Here is a 16,845-nt window from a genome sequence, read left to right as displayed (position 1 = left end):
ACATGGGCGGCGGCCAATGCTTTGGGTCCCAGAGAGGGTCGGAGGCCAGTGCCCAGCGGCTTTTCCTGGAAGATCTGGGCATCCTGGGCTTCGGCAACCAGGACTGAAAAGCTGGGTGCTTGTAGGGAAGGAAAAGTCATTAAAAATCGGAAGAAACAAACAAAGAAAAACCTTTTCCTTCGCTCTTTTCCTCTTCTCATTCTGTTTCCTGAGCTCAGTAAGCAGGTTCTGGTTTCTGCCGACCTAACGACGACAGTGTTTCCTAGACGTATAAGCCTCCTCCTTCCTTCTCAGACAGGCTGTCACTTCTTCATGCTCATCCTTTCGTTTTAAAACATTTTTATTAGCCTTTTTTCTTAAAACTTTTAACAGCTGTTTATAAAAACACGACAAATACACAACACAGAACAAAAAGCTCGGTAAAAATAACTCACTATATGGTACATATACTCAGATGGTGTGATATATTTATATAATAAGAGATGAAAATAGTCACTTTCCATAATAAAAATAAGTTCTATTTTTTGTTTATTTTACAATATACTTAATATTCTCTTCTTTTGCTTCCTCTCCAGCTTCTACTTCTTCACTGCGAATCTCGCAGGGCGGGGGGGGGGTCCCACGTGGCCGTCCCCACCCACCCGGCTGGAGTCCGGGAGGCGGAAGGGCTGCGGGGGGCCTTAGGAGCACGGGCGGCAGCCGCACTCTAAGTGTCTCTCCACCTCTTCCACGAACGAGGAGCCGTCTGTGCACTGGAACACGTATTTCCGCCGCTTGCTGCGGGTGGGCTGGCAGCACTGGGGACCGCAGCCCCCATGACATTCCATTACGGGCACCTTGGAGGCCGTGGCACACGAGGCGTAACCTTTCTGGCGGCGGATCACCTCTCGGACTACCCCCCCCAGGCATGGAGTCTCTGCAGAGGGCGGAAGAGGTAAGGGCAGGGCATTGGGGCTGGAGATGGCTGTCGGGGGGAGGCTGCTCTGAGACACCCGTGGGCCGAAGCCCGTGCGTACTTACTCATTCACTCATCCATCCGTCTCCCTGCCCACCCTCCCATAACCCATCTCACTCTTCCACAAATACTAAGTGCTGTTCCGTGCCAGCCTCTATACTAGGTTTAAAACTAAGCCCCAAGGATAGCAGGGTGACAAGAGCAGGCTCGGTCCCTTCCTTCAAGGAACTTAAAGATCAAACTAGATGTGGCAGATTGGGGGACTGAGGGCTAAATCCCATCCCAGACCTATGTTGCTTGTGCCACAGACGCTTAGAAACCAAATTAAATGCCAACATTAAAAAAAAAAAGAAAAACCCCCACAATGCCAGGAGATTGCATCTAAACATTGGGATATCTGGTTTCTTTGAAAACCAGGGGGTCTGGCAAAGCTGAGTCTGCATCCCTTCGTGGCAATGACGGGCTGAAGCCGCGGGCTTTAGATGGGGCCAGGAGATCTCCAGTTTGCCCCAGTCCCCACCACTCTCAGTAGCCTGTCTCCGCTGGTGTAGAGTCTAGACACTAATTACAGTGTCATTTAAATAAATATATTTGTAATGATAAACTGAGGCGGATGCTACGGAGAAACGGGATGTGTTTGTTTATACATAATACGTGGCAAAGGAGCCTGACTAGCCCAGGGGCCAGGGATTGTCTCTGGGAAGTGATGCTGGAGTTGAGATCTGAAAGAGGAACAGTAGTCAGTGAGCCAAAGAGTCTGGGGGTGGTGGTGGTGGTGTGTGTGTGCGCGCGCGTGCGTGTGTGAGCTTTTCCACAAGTTGTAGAAATGAGGGGAGGGGCGGGGACCCCTGGATCTGCTTAATCCTCTGGTCCCTGATCCAACTCTTCACCTTGACCCCACTACTGTCCCCAGTACACTACACTGGGAAAGCATCTGGAGCAAGGCACTGAGAGAGAGTGAGTAATGGATTCAGGACTAGGATCCTCGGCCACACAGCCTTGGATCCCTGAGCCTTGTCTTCCCTGAGCCTCAGTTTCCTTGTCTGGAAAATGGCGACACATGTCCTGGTTCTTCCTGCTTTTTCATGGGCTGTTATGAGCATCACAGGGATTGTGAATGCAAAAGGGCTTTATGCAGTTTAAAGCTTTAGGTGGTTAATGTGATGTAATGTGAATTTTGTTAAGCTTGATATAGTTTTTTAAAATTATGTGATTGTTAACAGGATCAAAAGAAGACTAATGATAATAGGTGTGTGTGATGGGCAGGGCAGGGAGAATGCAAACTTGGCAGCATGTTAACAGTTGGGCTGTCCAGTTGAAGGGAATGGGAACGCTATTCATATTGTTCTGGCAATTTTTCTGTTTGTTAGATCTGAAATTATTTCAGAATACATTATTTAACAAAATTGGTTAAGAATGGTATTTCAACAAGGTATAAAATGTGAAAGAGTCCTCTAGTGGCAGGAGGGGCCAGCCCAGGATTGTGGTGGCAGGAAGGAAGACGAAGGCTTCTCAGTTTCCATGCAGGAGAAAAACCTCCAAGGTGAGACAGAACCATTTCAGCTGGAATGTAATTTAATTTCAATTTTCCTTTTTTGCACTTACCTCCAAATTAATACACTAAAGGGGCCACTAAGTGAGGTAAGTGATTTGATGTTTTTGAAATGGGATCAGACCAAGGAACTGTCTTTTGTTGACCCAATAATGGCATGAGGTTTGGGAGGAGACTGCAGAGCAACATCTGAAACGTTAATGTGATTAAGAACCATCGAGGGCTCTTGTTAAAATGCAGGTTCTGATTCAAAAGGTCTGGGCTGGGCCTGAGCATCTGTATTTCTAATAAACTCCCAGGTGAGTCAGTGATGCTGGTCAGAGGGCCACTCTGGCAGCTCCAGGGCCGGCAATTAGAAAAGGAGGGGAGGGGAGGGGAGAGGAGAGAAAGAACAACCCAGACTGCTCACACAGTCCTGGCGGTTTGCAACCTCCAGAGACCCCAGCTGGAACTATCCAGCTAAGCCATTTCTGATTGCTTGACCCACAGGAACTGTGTGGGATGGAGCATGTTTAGTGTGGTTTTGAACTGCTATGTGTTGGGGCTAATTTGTTACGCAGCAATGGATAACTGATACAGGAAGTTATAGTGTTGCCCCCCATATTCAACATGATGGAATTTGAGGCTCAGAAAGTAACTTAATGAAGGTCATGCAGCCTCTAAGTGGCTCAGCCAGAACTGGAACTTAGGCCATCTGAATGTGGAGTCCAAGTCTGACCCCTGCATCCTTCCCGGGCACCATCCCCCCACCCCCCCATGTGCACAGTGGACCCACCTTGTTCGCAGTGTTCCCCACTAAAGCCGGGCTGGCACAGGCAGTAGGGCTCCCCTTGATCTGAGACGTGGCATTGCCCGTGGTTACACTTGAAGGCTGAGCAGGTGTTGGCAGAGTCATTCTTGTGGTCACACAAGGCCCCCCTGTAGCCCTCGGCGCACTTGCACACGTATGAGGTCCCAGTTGCCACACATCTCCCCTGGTTGCAGCTGGGGGCAGAGGCGAGGATGAGAGGGGAACCAGGCAGTCAGTGCAGCTGGAGGGTTCCTTTGTCTACCCCAGCCAGGCCCAGGCTCAGGCCAGGGGACACAGAGCTGTGGGACCTTAGGCCTTCTCCATCCCTTGGTCCACCCTCCACCAGCCCAGTGGCTGAGAATCAGTTAGCTGGAGGCTGTGAGCATCCCCCAGTGACACTGACAGCTGTGAGCTTGATGAGGCTGGCTGCTTTACACACAGACGTCAGAACCCACGCAGTCTCCAAACAGTTTAATTGTTCTGCTGTCTTAATTGATAACACACTTACTACTATCTCTACCACCACCAGCCACCACTTGCTGTGTGCCAGGCATTGGGGTAAGTGCTTTACACCTAGCATCAGTCTTATTTTCTACAATTCCCTCTCCTCTGCTGTCCTGTGCAGTAGATAGTCCTATCCACATCTCATAGATGGAGAAACTGATGCCAAAGCCTGGATTCTTAACTGTGCTGCAGCATTCTCTCTACTGGGATGACATTCAGAGGCAGGGTTCATTGTAGACATATTCGTTACAGAGTCAAACGCACACACACACACACACACACTCCAGAGCTACCCAGGAAACTCGACCCCTTTATAGCTATCCTTCACTCCTGATCCACAATATCATGTCCCAGCTTGTTCAGCCAAGCAAATTGCTAGACATGGCTCTGGTGTTATTTTTGGCTGATTCAGATGTCTGAACACTGAGGATGCTGGGTCTCCTATTTTTAGCACAAGGCCTGACACATAGTAGGCCCTCAGTAAATATTTTGATGCATAATGAATGCCAGAGCCACGAAATGATTCATCTGTGCGTGGTTATACACCCCTGGTGCCCTCATAGGGTACCACTGAGTGGGGAGTCGAGTCGGGCCGAAATGCACCCACTTGCCAAGGTGCATGCGCACGGGTGCCCCTTTCAACTTCTGAAGGCCACTTGACATGTTTTTCAGCTAGGCTCTGGCACACTGATGTCTCCTCTGAGCAAGACCTGCTGTTTGGATGTGTTAAGCCCCTGACCTTCTAAGCAGCCCCTGTCTACAGTCTGACTGCAGTTCCTCCGGCTTCCATCAGTGCCCACTTCCCGGGCGGGGCAGAGGGGGAGGGACACTGACCTGTGGCCGAGGCAGGGGTCGCGGGCCTCCTGGTCGCACAGCAGGCCGGCCCAGCCTGGGTGGCACTCGCACACCACGCTGTCCTTCTCCACGGCACGGCACAGGCCGTGCCTGCACACGCTGCAGGACTTGCAGCCCGGCGAGACGCCCAGGGCCTGCGGCGGGAGGGCCTTGAAGTCCTGCAGCTCGTTGTTGATGCGCACCTCGTGGATGCAGCCATGGAAGCCGCCCAGCGGCCGGTCCACGCCCTGGCGCAAGGCCGAGAGGCCCGTGGAGGTGGGGATGCCTGTGGGAGGGACACCAGGACAGCGACCTGAAGACACTCCCCTGCCCACCCTGCTCGCCCGCATTCCAGCCCTCGGAGGTGGGAGAAGAAGTCTTGGGAATCTCCATATTGAACAAGCTGCTCTGATGCCTTTTTTTTTTTTTTTTTTTTTTTCTGCACATAACCCTTTGAGAACTACTGGCCCAAGGCTGGGTTTCAGGCCCATGCTCTGCCAGACTGGTGGCTCCTTCTCTCTTTGGTCTTTGAATGGCCTTAGTAGCATACATGCTCCTCTACATACATCAGCTGAGCCTCACAGCATCTGAGGGCGTGGTAGAGCAGAGGGAAGTCTGTATATTGAAGGGGCTGGCCTCTGTCTCCCTCTCCTCCCTCCCCATTCCATCTTCACCTTCCACCATCCTCCCTAAAATTGTAGTTTCTCAGAAGGAGCCCTGCTCTCTTTCTTTTCCTCTTCTCCTCCCCATGATCTGGCTAACTATTCACACTTTAGGGAGCAGCTTGGCTGTCACTTCCTCCAGGAAGCCTTCCTTGATTAGCTTTGGCAGTGGGTGCCGAGATGAGAGCAGCAAGCCCCACCAGTTGGCCTGGGGGTGGGTGCCCGAGCACAGGGGGCAGGTGGGAGGTGGAGGTGTTTGAGGTGGGAGGGGATGGGGCTTTACCTCCAAGGTAGAGGGGGCTGTTGATGCTCACTGTTGGCTGCTTCTGGAGCTTTCCCAGGCTTTTGGGGGCTCCTTTGTCCACCACCAGGTTCAGGGTCTGGTTTAGCATCACCAGCTCCACACTGTGAAACTGCCCGTCATTCACAGTCTCCACGCTGGGCAGGAGAGAAGCAGGAGAGACAGAGGGTTTGCTGAGTGCCTTCCACAGCCTGCACTGGACTGTGAACTTGACTAGTATTCCTTGCATTTTGTTTTGTTTTTTATTTGGAAATAATTTCAAACAACATAAATCACAAAAATAAAAACAGTACAGAGAACTCCTATTAATTACCTGTTACACCTATAGATTCTCCAGTGAGTCCCATTTGCTTTATAATTCATTTCATCTATCTTATTTATCTCCATAGATATACAGGCATACCTTGGAGATACTGTGGGTTCAGTTCCAGACCACCTGATGAAGCAAGTCACATGATTTTTCTGGTTTCCCAGTGCGCATAAAAGTTATGTTTATACTACTATTAAGGGTGCAATAGCATTTTGTCTAAAAAACAATGTACATACCTTAACTTAAAAATACTTTATTGATAAAAAATGCTGACTGTCACCTGAGCCTTCAGGGAGGAGGCATAATCTTTTTGCAATAATAACATCAAAGATCAATGATCACAGATCACCATAATAAATACTGTAATAGTGAAAAAGGTTGAAATATTATGAGAATTACCAAAACATGACACACAGACATGAAGTGAGCAAATGCTGTTGGAAAAATGGCACCAACAGACTTGACACAGAGTTGCCACAAACCTTCAATTTGTAAATAATACAGTATCTGTGAAGCACAATATAGCAAGGTGCAGTAAAACGAGGTATGCCTCTAAAGGTATGGAATCAGCTGTCAAAAACCTCCCAACAAACAGAAGTCTAGGACTGGATGGGTTCACTGGTGAATTCTATGAAACATTTAAAGAAGGCTTAATAACAAACAATCCTTCTCAAACTCTTTTACAAAAAATAGGAAGGAACACTTCCAAACTCATTTTACAAGGTCAGCATCATCTTGATACTAAAACCAGACAAGAATGCCACAAAAAAAGAAAATTACAGGCCAATATTCCTGATGAACATAGATGCAAAGATTCTTAATAAAATATTAGCAAACCTAATTCAATAATACATTAAAAAGGTCATATACCATGATTAAGTGGGGTGTATTCCAGGGATGCAAGAATGGCTCAAAATCACAAATTCAATCAGTGTGATACACCAAATTAACAAAATGAAGGATCAAAATCATGTGATCATCTCAATAAATGCAGAAAAAAGCATTTGACAAAATTCAGCATCCATTTATGATGAAAACTCTTAACAATATAGGTATAGAACAAACTCAACAAAATAACGGCCATATATAACAAGCCCACAGCTAACATTATAGTCAGTGGTGAAAACTGAAAGCTTTTCTTTTAAAATCAGAAACAAGACAAGGATGCCCACTCTTGCCATTTATATTCAACATAGTGTTGGAAGTCCCAGCCTGAGTAATTAGGAAAGAAAAAAAAAAAAAAGGCATACACATCAGAAAGTAAGAAGTAGAACTGTCACTATTTGCAGATGACATGATGTTATATATAGAAAAACCTAAAGTTTCCACTAAAAAACTGTTGGAACTAACAAATTCAGTAAAGTTGCTAGATACAGAATTAATGTATAAAAATCAGTTGCATTACCCCTCTTACACCAATGGACAGATGATCCAGACAGAAAATCAATAAGGAAACAAAGGCAGAAGAACTAATAAGTGAGCTGGAGGACAGAATGGTGGAAATAACCGCCAAGGAGCAGAATAAAGAAAAAAGAATGAAAAGAATTGAAGACAATCTCAGAGACTTCTGGGACAACACTAATTGCAGCACCAACATTCGAATATAGGGGTCCCAGAAGAAGAAGAGAAAAAGAAAGGGTCTGAGAGAATATTTGAAGAGATTATAGTTGAAAACTTCCCTAACATGGGAAAGGAAATAGTCACCTAAGTCCAGGAAGCACAGAGTCCGATACAGGATAAACCCTAGGAAAAACACACCAAGACACACATTAATCAAACTAACAAAAATTACATGCAAAGAAAAAATATTAAAAGCAGCAAGGGAAAAAAAAATAACACACAAAGGAATCCCCATAAGGTTATCAGCTGATTTTTCACCAGAAACTCTGCAGGCCAGAAGTGAGTGGCAGGATACACTTTAAGTGATGAAAAAGAAAAACCTACAACCAAGATTACTCTACCCAGCCAGGATCTCATTCAGATTTGATGGAAAAATCAAAAGCTTTTCAGACAAGCAAAAGCTAAAAGAATTCAGCAACACCAAACCAGCTTTACAACAAATGCTGAAGAAACTCCTGTAGGCAGGAAACACAAGAGAAGAAAAAGACCCACAAAAACAAACCCAAAACAAGAAAATGGTAATAGGAACATACATATCAATCATAACCTTGAATGTGAATGGATTAAATGCCCTAACCTAAAGACACAGACTGGCTGAATGGATACAAAAACAAGACCCACATATATGCTGTCTACAAGAGACCCACTTCAGACCTAGGGACACATAGAGATTGAAAGTGAAGGGATGGAAAAAGATATTCCATGCAAATGGAAATCAAAAGAAACCTGGAGTAGCAATACTTGTATCAGATAAAACAGACTTTAAAATGAAGACTGTTACAAGAGATAAGGAGGAACGCTACACAATGATCAAAGGATCAATCCAAGAAGAAGAAATAACAATTATAAGTGTTTATGCACCCAACATAGGAGCACCTCAATACATAAGGCAAATGCTAAGAGCTATAAAAGGGGAAATCGACAGAAACACAATTATAGTGGAGGATATTAACACCTCACTTACACCAATGGACAGATCATCCAGACAGAAAATTAATAAGGAAACACAATCTTTAAATAACACAATAGACCAGATAGATTTAATTGATATTTATAGAACATTCCACCCAAAAGTGGCAGAATACACTTTCTTCTCAAGTGCACATGGAACATTCTCCAGGATAGATCACATCTTGGGTCACAAATCAAGCCTCGGAAAATTTAAGAAAATTGAAATCGTTTCAAGCATCTTTTCTGACCACAACACTATGAGATTGGAAATCAATTACAGGGAAAAAAAATGTAGAAAACACAAATACATGGAGGCTAAACAGTGCACTACTGAATAACCAAGAGATCACTGAAGAAATCAAAGAAGGAATAAAAAAATACATAGAAACAAATGACAATGAAAACACGACGACCCAAAACCTATGGCACTCAGCAAAAGCAGTTCTAAGAGGGACGTTTATAGCAATTCAATCTCACCTCAAGAAACACGAAACATCTCAAACAATCTAACCCTACATTTAAAACAACTAGAGAAGAACAAAGAAAACCCAGAGTCAGTAGAAGGAAAGAAATCATAAGGATCAGAGCAGAAATAAATGAAATAGAAACAAAGAAAACAATAGCAAAGATCAATAAAACTAAAAGCTGGTTCTATGAGAAGATAAAGAAAATTGATAAACCCTTAGCCAGACTCATCAAGAAAAAAAGGGAGAGGATGCAAATCAATAAAATTAGAAATGAAAAAGGAGAAATCACAACTGACACTGCAGAAATACAAAGGATTATAAGAGACTACTACAAACAACTAGATGCCAATACAATGGACAACCACGAAGAAATGGACAAATTCTTGGAAAGGTACAATTTTCCAAGACTGAACCAGGAAGAATTAGAAAATATAAACAGACCTATCACAAGTAATGAAATTGAAACCATAATTAAAAATCTTCCAACAAACAAATGTCTCGGGCCAGATGGCTTCACAGGCGAATTCTATCAAACATGTAGAGAAGAGCTAACACCTATCCTTCTCAAACTCTTCCAAAAAATTGCAGAGGGAGAAACACTCCCAAATTCATTCTACGAAGCCACCATCACCATGATACCAAAGCCAGAAAAAGATATCACCAAAAAAGAAAATTATAGACCAATATCACTGATGAACATAGATGCAAAAATCCTTAACAAAATACTAGCAAACAGAATCCAACAACACATTAAAAGGATCATACACCATGATCAAGTGGGGTTTATCCCAGGAATGCAAGGATTCTTCAATATACACAAATCAATCAACGTGATACACCATATTAACAAACTGAAGGAGAAAAACCATATGATCATCTCAATAGAGGCAGAAAAAGCTTTTGACAAAATTCAACACCCATTTATGATAAAAACCCTCCAGAAAGTGGGCATAGAGGGAACCTACTCAACATAATAAAGGCCACATATGACAAACCCACAGCAAGCATCATACTCAATGGTGAAAAACTAAAAGCATTTTCCTCTAAGATCAGGAACAAGACAAGGATGTCCACTCTCACCACTCTTATTCAACATAGTTTTGGAAGTCCTAGCCATGGCAATCAGAGAAGAAAAAGAAATAAAAGGAATACAATTGGAAAAGAAGTAAAACTCTCACTGTTTGCAGATGACATGATACTATACATAGAGAATCCTAAAGATGCCACCAGAAAACTACTAGAACTAATCAATGAATTTGGTAAGACTGCAGGATACAAAATTAATGCACAGAAATCTCCGGCATTCCTATACACCAACAACGAAAAATCAGAAAGAAATTAAGGAAACACTCCCATTTACCATTGCAACAAAAAGAATAAAATACCTAAGAATAAACCTGCCTAAGGAGGCGAAAGACTTGCACTCAGAAAACTATAAAACAGTGATGAAAGAAATCAAAGATGACATAAACAGATGGAGAAATATACCACGTTCTTGGATTGGAAGAATCAGTACTGTGAAAATGACTGTACTACCCAAAGCAATCTACAGATTCAATGCAATCCCTATCAAACTACCAATGGCACTCTTCACAGAATTAGAACAAAAAATTTTACAATTCATATGGAAACACAACAGACCCCGAATAGCCAAAGCAATCCTGAGAAAAAAAACAGAGTTGGAGGAATCAGGCGTCCCGACTTCAAACTATACCACACAGCTACAGTAATCAAGACAGTATGGTACTAGCACAAAATCAAACATATAGGTCAATGGTACAGGATAGAATGCCCAGAGATAAACCAACGTACATGTGGTCACCTAATTTACGACAAAGGAGGCAAGAACATACAACGGAGAAAAGACAGCCTTTTCCGTAAGTGGTGCTGGGAAAACTGGACAGCTATATATAAAAGAATGAAAGTAGAACACTCCCTAACATCATACACAAAAATAAACTCAAAATGGATTAAAGACCTAAATGTAAGACCAGACACTATAAAACTCTAAGAGGAAAACATAGGAAGAATACTCTGACATAAACCACAGCAAGATCTTTTTTGACCCACCTTCTAGAGTAACGAAAATAAAAACAAAAATAAACAAATGTGACTTAATTAAACTTAAAAGCTTTTGCACAGCAAAGGAAACCATAAACAAGACAAAAAGACAACCCTCAGAATGGGAGAAAATATTTGCAAATGAAACAACAGAAAAAGGATTAATCTCCAAAATATACAAACAACTCATGGAGCTCAATTTCAAAAAAAAGAAACAATCCACTTAAAAAATGCACAGAAGACCTAAAGAGACATTTCACCAAGGAAGACATACAGATGGCCAAGAGGCACATGAATAGATATTCAACATCACTAGTTATTAGAGAAATGCAAATCAAAACTACAGTGAAGGGCTTCCCTGGTGGCGCAGTGGTTGAGAATCTGCCTGCCAATGCAGGGGACACGGGTTCGAGCCCTGGTCTGGGAAGATCCCACATGCCACGGAGCAGCTGGGTCGGTGAGCCACAATTACTGAGCCTGCGCGTCTGGAGCCTGTGCTCCGCAACAAGAGAGGCCGCGATAGTGAGAGGCCCGCGCACCGCGATGAAGAGTGGCCCCCGCTTGCCACAGCTAGAGAAAGCCCTTGCACAGAAACGAAGACCCAACACAGCCATAAATACATAAATAAATAAATAAATAAATAAAATTAAAAAAAAAAAAAAAAAACTACAGTGAAGTATCACCTCATGCTGGTCAGAATGGCCATTTTCAAAAAATCTACAAACAATAAATGCTGGAAAGGGTGTGGTGAAAATGGCACACTCCTGCACTGTTGGTGGGAATATAAATTGATACAACCACTATGGAAAACAGTACGGAGGTTGCTTAAAAAACTAAAAATAGAACTACCATATGACCCAGTAATCCCACTGCTGGGCATATACCCTGAGAAAACCATAATTCAAAAAGAGTCATGTACCACAATCTTCATTGCAGCACTATTTACAGTAGCCAGGACATGGAACCAACCTAAATGTCCATTGACAGATGAATGGATAAAGAAGATGTGGCACATATATATAATGGAATATTACTCAGCCATAAAAAGATAAAAAATTGAGTTATTTGTAGTGAGGTGGATGGACCTAGAGTCTGTCATACAGAGTGAAGTAAGTCAGAAAGAGAAAAATACTGTATGCTAATGCATATATATGGAATCTAAAAAAAAAAAAGGTACTGATGAACCTAGTTGCAGGGCAGGAATAAAGATGTAGACATAGAGAATGGACTTGAGGAAACGGGTGGGAGGGGGAAGCTGGGGCGAAGTGAGAGTAGCATCGACATATATATACTACCGAATGTAAAATAGTTAGCTAGTGGGAAGCAGCAGCATAGCACAGGGAGATCAGCTCGGTGCTTTGCGATGACCTAGAGGGGTGGGATTGGGAGGATGAGAGGGAGACTCAAGAGGGAGGGGATATATGGGGACATATGTATGCATATGGCTGTTTCACTTTGGTGTACAACAGAAACTAACACTGTATTGTGAAACAATTATACTCCAATAAAGATCTATTAAAAAAAAGAGTGGATCACTGAAGAAATAAAAAAATACCTAGAGACAACAGAAAAGAAAAGCACGATGATCCCAAACCTATGGAATGCAACAAACCTATGGAATGCAGTTCTAAGAGGGAAGTTTATAGTGATACAGGCTTACCTCAGGAAACAAGAAATATCTCAAACAACCTAACCTTACACCTAAAGCAACTAGAGAAGGAACAAACAAAACCAAAGTTAGTAAAAGGAAAGAAATCATAAAGATCAGAGCAGAAATAAATGAAACAGACAATAAGAAAACAACAGAAAAGATCAATGAAACTAAAACCTGGTTCTTTGAAAAGAAAAACAAAATTGATAAGCCTTTAGCAAGACTCATCAAGAAAAATAGGGAGAGGGCCCAAATCAATAAACTCAGAAATGGGGGGCTCCCAGGTGGCACAGTGGTTAAGAATCAATGTGCCAGGCTTCCCTGGTGGCACAGTGGTTAAGAATCCACCTGCCGGCGGATGAAGAAGATGGTGGAAGAGTAAGACACGGAGATCACCTTTCTTCCCACAGATATATTAGAAATACATATACACGTGGAACTGCTCCTACAGAACACCCACTGAATGCTGGCAGAAAACGTCAGACCTGCCAAAAGGGAACAGACGCCCTCAGGTGACCTACACGCAGAGGCGGGTCCAAATCCAAAGCTGAACCCCGGGAGCTGTGCGAACAAAGAAGAGAAAGGGAAATCTCTCCCAGCAGCCTCAGAAGCAGCAGATTAAAACTCCACAAACAACTTGATGTGCCTGCATCTGTTAAATACCTGAATAGACAACGAATTATCCCAAATTCAGGAGGTGGACTTTGGGAGCAGGATATATTAATTTTTCCCCTTTTCCTTTTTTTGTGAGTGTATATGTGTATGCTTCTGGGTGAGATTTTGTCTGTATAGCTTTGCTTTATAATAGCTTTATTTCACTTCACTATATATATATATTTTTTTAATAAATTTATTTATTTATTTATTTTTGGCTGTGTTGGGTCTTCGTTTCTGTGCGAGGGCTTTCTCTAGTTGCGGCAAGCGGGGGCCACTCTTCATCGCGGTGCGCGGGCCTCTCACTGTCGTGGCCTCTCTTGTTGTGGAGCACAGGCTCCAGACACGCAGGCTCAGTAGTTGTGGCTCACGGGCCCAGCTGCTCCGCGGCATGTGGGATCTTCCCAGACCAGGGCTTGAACCCGTGTCCCCTGCATTAGCAGGCAGACTCTCAACCACTGCGCTACCAGGGAAGCCCCTACTTCACTATATTTTATCCTCTTTCTTTCTTTCTTTCTTTCTATTTTTTCTCCCTTTTACTCTGAGTCGTGTGGATGAAAGGCTCTTGGTGCTCCAGCCAGGCATCAGGGCTGTGCCTCTGAGGTGGGAAAATCAACTTCAGGACACTGGTCCACAAGAGACCTCCCAGCTCCATGTACTACCAAACGGCAAAAAATCTCTCAGAGATCTCCATCTCAACATCAAGACCCAGCTTCACTCAACAACCAGCAAGCTACAGTGCTGGACACCCTATGCCAAACAACTAGCAAGACAGGAACACAGCCCCATCCATTAGCAGAGAGGCTGCCTAAAATCATAATAAGGCCACAGACACCCCAAAACACACCACCAGACGTGGACGTGCCCACCAGAAAGACAAGATCCAGCATCATCCACCAGAACACAGGCACTAGTCCCCTCCACCAGGAAGCCTACACAACCCACTGAACCAACCTTAGCCACTGGGGACAGATACCAAAAACAACGGGAACTACGAACCTGCAGCCTGTGAAAAGGAGACCCCAAACACAGTAAGATAAGCAAAATGAGAAGACAGAAAAACACACAGCAGATGAAGGAGCAGGGTCAAAACATACCAGACCTAACAAATGAAGAGGAAATAGGTAGTCTACCTGAAAAAGAATTCAGAATAATGATAGTAAGGATGATCCAAAATCTTGGAAATAGAATAGACAAAATGCAAGAAACATTTAACAAGGACGTAGAAGAACTAAAGAGGAACCAAGCAATGATGAAAAACACAATAAATGAAATTAAAAATACTCTAGATGGGATCAATAGCAGAATAACTGAGGCAGAAGAATGGATAAGTGACCTGGAAGATAAAATGGTGGAAATAACTACTGCAGAGCAGGATAAAGAAAAAAGAATGAAAAGAACTGAGGACAGTCTCAGAGACCTCTGGGACAACATTAAACGCACCAACATTCGAATTATAGAGGTCCCAGAAGAAGAAGAGAAAAAGAAAGGGACTGAGAAAATATTTGAAGAGATTATAGTTGACAACTTCCCTAATATGGGAAAGGAAATAGTTAATCAAGTCCTGGAAGCACAGAGAGTCCCATACAGGATAAATCCAAGGAGAAACAAGCCAAGACACATATTAATCAAACTGTCAAAAATTAAATATAAAGAAAACATATTAAAAGCAGCAAGGGAAAAACAACAAATAACACACAAGGGAATCCCCATAAGGTTAACAGCTGATCTTTCAGCAGAAACTCTGCAAGCCAGAAGGGAGTGGCAGGATATACTTAAAGTGATGAAGGAGAAAAACCTACAACCAGGATTAATCTACCCAGCAAGGATATCATTCAGATTTGATGGAGAAATTAAAAGCTTTACAGACAAGTAAAAGCTGAGAGAGTTCAACACCACCAACCCAGCTTTACAACAAATGCTAAAGGAACTTCTCTAGGCAAGAAACACAAGAGAAGGAAAACACCTACAATAACAAACCCAAAACATTTAAGAAAATGGGAATAGGAACATACATATCGATAATTACCTTAAATGTAAATGGATTAAATGCTCCCACCAAAAGACACAGACTGGCTGAATGGATACAAAAACAAGACCCATATTTATGCTGTCTACAAGAGACCCACTTCAGACCTAGGGACACATACAGACTGAAAGTGAGGGGATGGAAAAAGATATTCCATGCAAATGGAAATCAAAAGAAAGCTGGAGTAGCAATTCTCATATCAGACAAAATAGACTTTAAAATAAAGACTATTACAAGAGACAAAGAAGGACACTATATAATGATCAAGGGATCGATCCAAGAGGAAGGTATAACAATCGTAAATATTTATGCACCCAACATAGGAGCACCTCAATACATAAGGCAAATACTAACAGCCATAAAAGGGGAAATCGACAGCAACACAATCATAGTAGGGGACTTTAACACCCCACTTTCACCAATGGACAGATCATCCAAAATGAAAATAAATAAGGAAACACAAGCTTTAAATGATACATTAAACAAGATGGACTTAATTGATATTTATAGGACATTCCACCCAAAAACAACAGAATACACATTTTTCTCAAGTGCTCATGGAACATTCTCCAGGATAGATCATATCTTGGGTCACAAATCAAGCCTTGGTAAATTTAAGAAAATTGAAATCGTATCAAGTATCTTTTCCGACCACAACGCTATGAGACTAGATATCAATTACAGGAAAAGATCTGTAAAAACTACAAACACATGGAGGCTAAACAATACACTACTTAATAACCAAGTGATCACTGAAGAATTCAAAGAGGAAATCAAAAAATACCTAGAAACAAATGACAATGGAGACACGATGACCCCAAACCTATGGGACGCAGCAAAAGCAGTGCTAAGAGGGAAGTTTATAGCAATACAAGCCTACCTCAAGAAACAGGAAACATCTCGAATAAACAACCTAACCTTGCACCTAAAGCAATTAGAGAAAGAAGAGCAAAAAACCCCAAAGCTAGCAGAAGGAAAGAAATCATAAAGACCAGATCAGAAATAAATGAAAAAGAAATGAAGGAAACAATAGCAAAAATCAATGAAACTAAAAGCTGGTTCTTTGAGAAGATAAACAAAATTGATAAACCATTAGCCAGACTCATCAAGAGAAAAAGGGAGAAGACTCAAATCAATAGAATTAGAAATGAAAAAGGAGAAGTAACCACTGACACTGCAGAAATACAAACGATCATGAGAGATTACTACAAGCAACTCTATGCCAATAAAATGGACAACCTGGAAGAAATGGACAGATTCGTAGAAATGCATAACCTGCCGAAACTGAACCAGGAAGAAATAGAAAATATGAACAGACCAATCACAAGCACTGAAATTGAAACTGTGATTAAAAATATTCCAACAAACAAAAGCCCAGGACCAGATGGCTTCACAGGCGAATTCTATCAAACATTTAGAGAAGACCTAACACCTATCCTTCTCAAACTCTTCCAAAATATTGCAGAGGGAGGAACACTCCCAAACTCATTCTACGAGGCCACCA

The 16,845-nt window shown here is 42.6% G+C and overlaps 1 protein-coding gene across 3 annotated transcripts in view; it reads right to left on the bottom strand.

Annotated features, from left to right (window-relative positions):
* Positions 1-322: 322 nt before the first annotated feature.
* SLIT3 (slit guidance ligand 3) overlaps positions 323-16,845 on the bottom strand; it is a 618,363-nt gene continuing 601,840 nt past the window's right edge. For all 3 annotated transcript variants that reach the window (XM_036848363.1, XM_036848365.1, XM_036848366.1), the window contains 4 exons: positions 5,581-5,735; positions 4,636-4,921; positions 3,283-3,491; positions 323-916 (listed from right to left, as the gene is read on the bottom strand). In XM_036848363.1, coding sequence (XP_036704258.1) covers positions 681-916; positions 3,283-3,491; positions 4,636-4,921; positions 5,581-5,735 — 886 coding nt within the window. In that variant the 3' untranslated portion in view covers positions 323-680. The remainder of the gene's footprint in view (positions 917-3,282; positions 3,492-4,635; positions 4,922-5,580; positions 5,736-16,845) is intronic.

This window comes from Balaenoptera musculus, chromosome 3, assembly GCF_009873245.2.
Source record: "Balaenoptera musculus isolate JJ_BM4_2016_0621 chromosome 3, mBalMus1.pri.v3, whole genome shotgun sequence".
In the NCBI taxonomy this organism is placed as follows: Eukaryota; Metazoa; Chordata; class Mammalia; order Artiodactyla; family Balaenopteridae; genus Balaenoptera; species Balaenoptera musculus.
This window is presented reverse-complemented; position numbering and strand designations above follow the sequence as displayed.